Source organism: Myotis brandtii, unplaced genomic scaffold (genome assembly GCF_000412655.1).
Source record: "Myotis brandtii unplaced genomic scaffold, ASM41265v1 scaffold2146, whole genome shotgun sequence".
NCBI classification, from domain to species: Eukaryota; Metazoa; Chordata; class Mammalia; order Chiroptera; family Vespertilionidae; genus Myotis; species Myotis brandtii.
Window position 1 is genome coordinate 44,709 of NW_005358024.1, and position 4,311 is coordinate 49,019.

At 47.6% G+C, this 4,311-nt stretch overlaps 1 protein-coding gene across 2 annotated transcripts in view; it reads right to left on the reverse strand.

Moving 5' to 3' along the window:
- Positions 1-242: 242 nt before the first annotated feature.
- The window catches only part of LOC102240317 (carcinoembryonic antigen-related cell adhesion molecule 1-like), a 17,420-nt gene continuing 13,351 nt past the window's right edge, over positions 243-4,311 (reverse strand). Inside the window, exons 4-7 of one of the 2 annotated variants that reach the window (XM_014539358.1) lie at positions 3,657-3,783; positions 2,463-2,515; positions 1,742-1,773; positions 243-679 (exon numbers count right to left, since the gene is read on the reverse strand). In XM_014539358.1, the coding sequence (XP_014394844.1) occupies positions 500-679; positions 1,742-1,773; positions 2,463-2,515; positions 3,657-3,783 (392 nt within the window). In that variant the 3' untranslated portion in view covers positions 243-499. The remainder of the gene's footprint in view (positions 680-1,741; positions 1,774-2,462; positions 2,516-3,656; positions 3,784-4,311) is intronic. The other variant, XM_014539359.1, reaches the window with a different exon arrangement.

Sequence of the window (4,311 nt, forward strand, 5' to 3'; positions counted from 1 at the left end):
TTTGCTTTTATTTTTTAAAATATATTTTATTGATTTTTCACAGAGAGGAAGGGAGAGGGATAGAGAGTTGGAAACATCGATGAGAGAGAAACATCGATCAGCTGCCTCCTGCACACCTCCCACTGGGGATGTGCCCGCAACCAAGGCACATGCCCTTAGCCGGAATCAAACCTGGGACCGTTCAGTCTGTAGGCTGACGCTCTATCCACTGAGCCAAACCGGTCAGGGCCAGAAGTTTACTTTTTAAGGAATCATCTCTAGACTTTGTTGGTTCTAGTACTAATTTAATGAGCCAAATTTCAATGCAAAGGAAGGTTGGGCTTCCTACAGACTCTTTTCACCTGTTGACACCAAAGGGAGGGGCTGTGGCCAGGAGCCTGAAGCTGCCTCATGACAGAGTGAGGGGGGAGCGGGGGCGGAGGGGAAAGAGGCTTTCCAGGTGTGCTCTTCCAGGGTTGTGGTCGCATCCTCTCCTTTTCCCTGAGGGCAACGGGGTCTCCTAGTGATGGGATGAGACTTTGGAATCAGGCAGCAGTGTGGTGAGCTGGGCTGGTTGCATTACTTCTTTTTTTATTTCCGCATAAACTGGTTCTGTGGCTGTTGGGGATGGGGAGGCTGATGTTGGTTTCTTTGATTCTTGGCCACTGAAGCTCAGCAAAGAATATGTAACTTCATGGATCTGAAAGGGATGAGAAGTGGTCAATTAAGTCAGTGTCACAGGTCGGGCCCTCACCTTGCCTCCTGTCATTTGGCACCACCTGCTCTCACCACTTGAAACTTCTAGTTTTGGAGGATTTTTATTTTCCATTTTCTATGCTTGCTGACATCATTTGAATGATCATTAGAAGACAGATTATGTTATTCATACAATGGAAGAGGGGGATACAGCAATGAGAATGAACAACTACAAATATATACAACAATATGGATAAGTCTCATGAAAACCATTTTGAATGAAAGAACAAGACACATATAAGGATATACTGTGCTTTTTAATGTAAGAGCATAAACAGGCAAAAATAATCTAGTGCATTGGAAGTCAGGATATAGTTACTCTTTGGAGGAAAGTGACTGGAGGGTTTCATTTTGCAGGGAGATGACATATATTTTGTTTTTTCATTTCAGTGTTACTTACCTTACAAGGGTATGCTCAACTCATGGTAATTTATACATTGTTAACATATACATATGCTTTAAGCACTTTTCAACACATATGTGTGCTCTGTTGAAAGGTTAAATGAGAGAAGCTCAGTAACGTTATTATAAAGTGAAGGAACTAAGACCTCAGACCCACTGGAATGGACATTATCCTTTGACAGGAAGAACAGGATCAGACTGAGGTAGAGGAGGGAGAATGACCCAGTGCCTTCCTGACGTTGGGCACCGTGCTGGTGCTTTGCATGTGTTATCTCATTTCATTCCTTCAGCTTCTCTCTGAAGTAGGCAGCATTTCCTGTTTACAGATGACAGCGTGAGGATCAGAGAGATCAAGTTACGTGCCCAAGGTCACGGAGGAACTAAGAGTCACTGCCAGGATTCAAACTCAGGATGGGGGTAACTCCAGAGCCCACATTCTTGCGTGGGGTAGGCTCATGGGAGTAGTTAACCAATACACCTTGGTTTGTTGCTGCATTGAGGAACCTTGATTCAAACGTGATCGCACTTGTGTCCTCCAGAGTACCCCATTCTCTATAGAGGTATATGCATGAGGAAATGAGCCAGTGAAACTGGCTGTGCTTACCTTGTTAGGTGAGTTGTCAGAGTGGCCCTGACCTGGGAGTTGAAAGAAGAGTTAGTAATCCATGAAAATGCAAAGCTGACTTACGGTCTTACAGCCTTGGTGTTCCTAAGCTGTTGTGATTTCTAGCTGAAGGAGGTGGCAGGTGGTGGGAGGGAGGTGGAATGTGGCCCATGATTACTTAAGGAAATCGCTTCTTCTCAGAGTCTGTTGTCCAGACCCAGAGTGCTAGTACCAGCAGGAGGGGGTGGGGTTGAGGGGTGAGTGGGGCAGGGAGGCCTCAGTCCACTTCTGAATTTTTCCCCCAGCTCACAAGGCATTGTTTTTGCCCAGTTGAGTTTCTCAGCAACAGACACCAGTGGCAAGGAGGGGCATAGAGACCCACAGCACCCAGAGCACCACAAGACACAGAAAGTCTCACCAAAGGAGAGTGCCCACATCCCTAATAGAGGAGGAGGGGGAGGGGTAAGGTGAGGAATGGCTTTGGAAAACATGTCCATCTTACTCAGGCCTGCCAGGTCTGGCTGAGTGAGTCTCTCCCAGGGCTGGGTCTCAGAGGAATCTTTGTGACTAGAAGGGTGTGAGGTCCTACGGCAACCTAAGGTTGGGAAGTGGAGATCCCCTCTAACATTTCAGAAGGTACTGAGTCTTGGGACCAGGTTTCCTGCTAGGGCAGGGCACGTGGTGGAACACACCAGCTCTCACTGGTGATGGCTTTACTTACTGTTGTTGGAGGCTGGAGGTTTGTGCTCTGTGAGATCGTGCTGGTCGCTTGCCCTAAATAAATATCAGAGACTGTGACTGCTATTCCCAAGCACAGGCTCTTTGCTCCTTGAAGCAGGAAGGACACTATCAGCTCATTTATGCCAGAGTCAGTATTGCCTTTCCTCCTAGGGCTCCTCTTCAGTGTACCCACCGTCCCTTCTATAGTGCACTCCTTTCCTGCTGCACTAACGTTCACACAGGCCCATCACTCCTTTCCTGCTGCACAAACGTTCACACAGGCCCATCTCTTTTAAAAAAATCTTCATCTGGTATTTATTAACTTCAGAAAGCGGAAGGGAGGAGAGAGGAGAGGGAGAGGGGGGCAGAGAGAGAGAGAGAGAGATGCCCCATCAGGGGATAGAACCCTCAACTTAGGTTTGTGTCCTGACTGAGAACGTACACCTGGCCAGGGCACAAACTGATAAAGAGTAGACTTCATCAGTTGCTTCTGAGCCTATTTCTACCTGGACACCTTTGGCTTTGTTGATTCTGTTTTCATTCTTCATTTATTACCCAAAAGGCCTTTAGTTTCAGCTTTAAAAAATATACAAATCTGTTGATTTTAGAGAGAGGAAAGGAGAAGGAGAGATAAAAGCATCAATGATGAGAGAATCATCTATCAGCTGCCTCCTGCAAGCCCTGTTCTGGCAATTGAGCCCGCAACCCTTGCCTGTGCCCTGACTGGGAATCGAACTGTGACCTCCTGGTTCATGGGTTAATGTCCAACCACTGAGCAACACAGGCCAGGCTGGTTTCACGTATTTTTAAGGTTCTCTTCCTGTCCTGCCCCTCTCTTCTCCTCTTCCTGTGGTTGACAGAGCACACAACTCGCTTTCTCCTGCTACTCTTTTCGTTGTTTACTGATTCTTCCTTCTTGGACCTTGGTTTCCCTGACTATAGGACCAAGGAACATAGTCAGATCTGCCCACTCTAAACCACAGGGGGGGGAGAATGACCATGTTCCAAAGAGAGTGGGGTACAGGAAGCTTGAAGACCAGGGAAGAAGAGGCCTCAGGAATCAGTGCTGAGAAGCAGGGATTTAAGAAGGAGGAGGAGCAGATCCAGGCCCAGAGACAGAGGGGAAGTCCCCTTCCCTCTCCCAGGATGGTCATCAGCCATGGAGGAAGCGGAGCAAGAGGGAAGGCCATCATACCCTCCAGTCTTTCTGATATACAGGAAGTACACCAGGGCTGCTATCAGAGCTACGCCAGCCAGGACGCCAACCACGATGCCGGCCATAGCCCCATCTGAGAGGCCGGGACTAGGTAGTGTTGGATCATCTGTCATGGATAGAAAAGAGAAGAATGAGTGGAGGTGACGTTATTTTCCAGTGGGGGTGCCCTGGGAAACAACTCCCAACATGAAGTAGTCTCTACTTGTTCCTCCAAGGAAGAAATTTCCCCTGGGAGGGTTGCTATTTTTTTTTCTCTCATTGTATTTCTATGTTGGTGCCCAGACTTGACACAATTCCAACCTGGACTTTTTGCACTGAGATATGGTTGGAGCTCTGGAAATGTGAGAAAGCTGATGGCCATTTTTGTAAGTCATAACTTCCCACCGTTCATGGTTGCGTTTTTTCTGTACCAGGTGTGGTGGCCATGAATATGTGTTAGTCAGGTCTCCTTGGTGGGGACTTAACTGATGGAAGGTGGTGAATGCACCACCTGCTTTGCACAGACGTCCCACAGGCTCCCAGCAGGGATCTGAAATAAGCCCAATGCTGTGAGCAATGGTTTTCATCTTGTGGGTAACTTTAGCTCAAGGACTCCCCATCAGCCTTGCAGATACTCTCTTAGAAGGCACTGTAG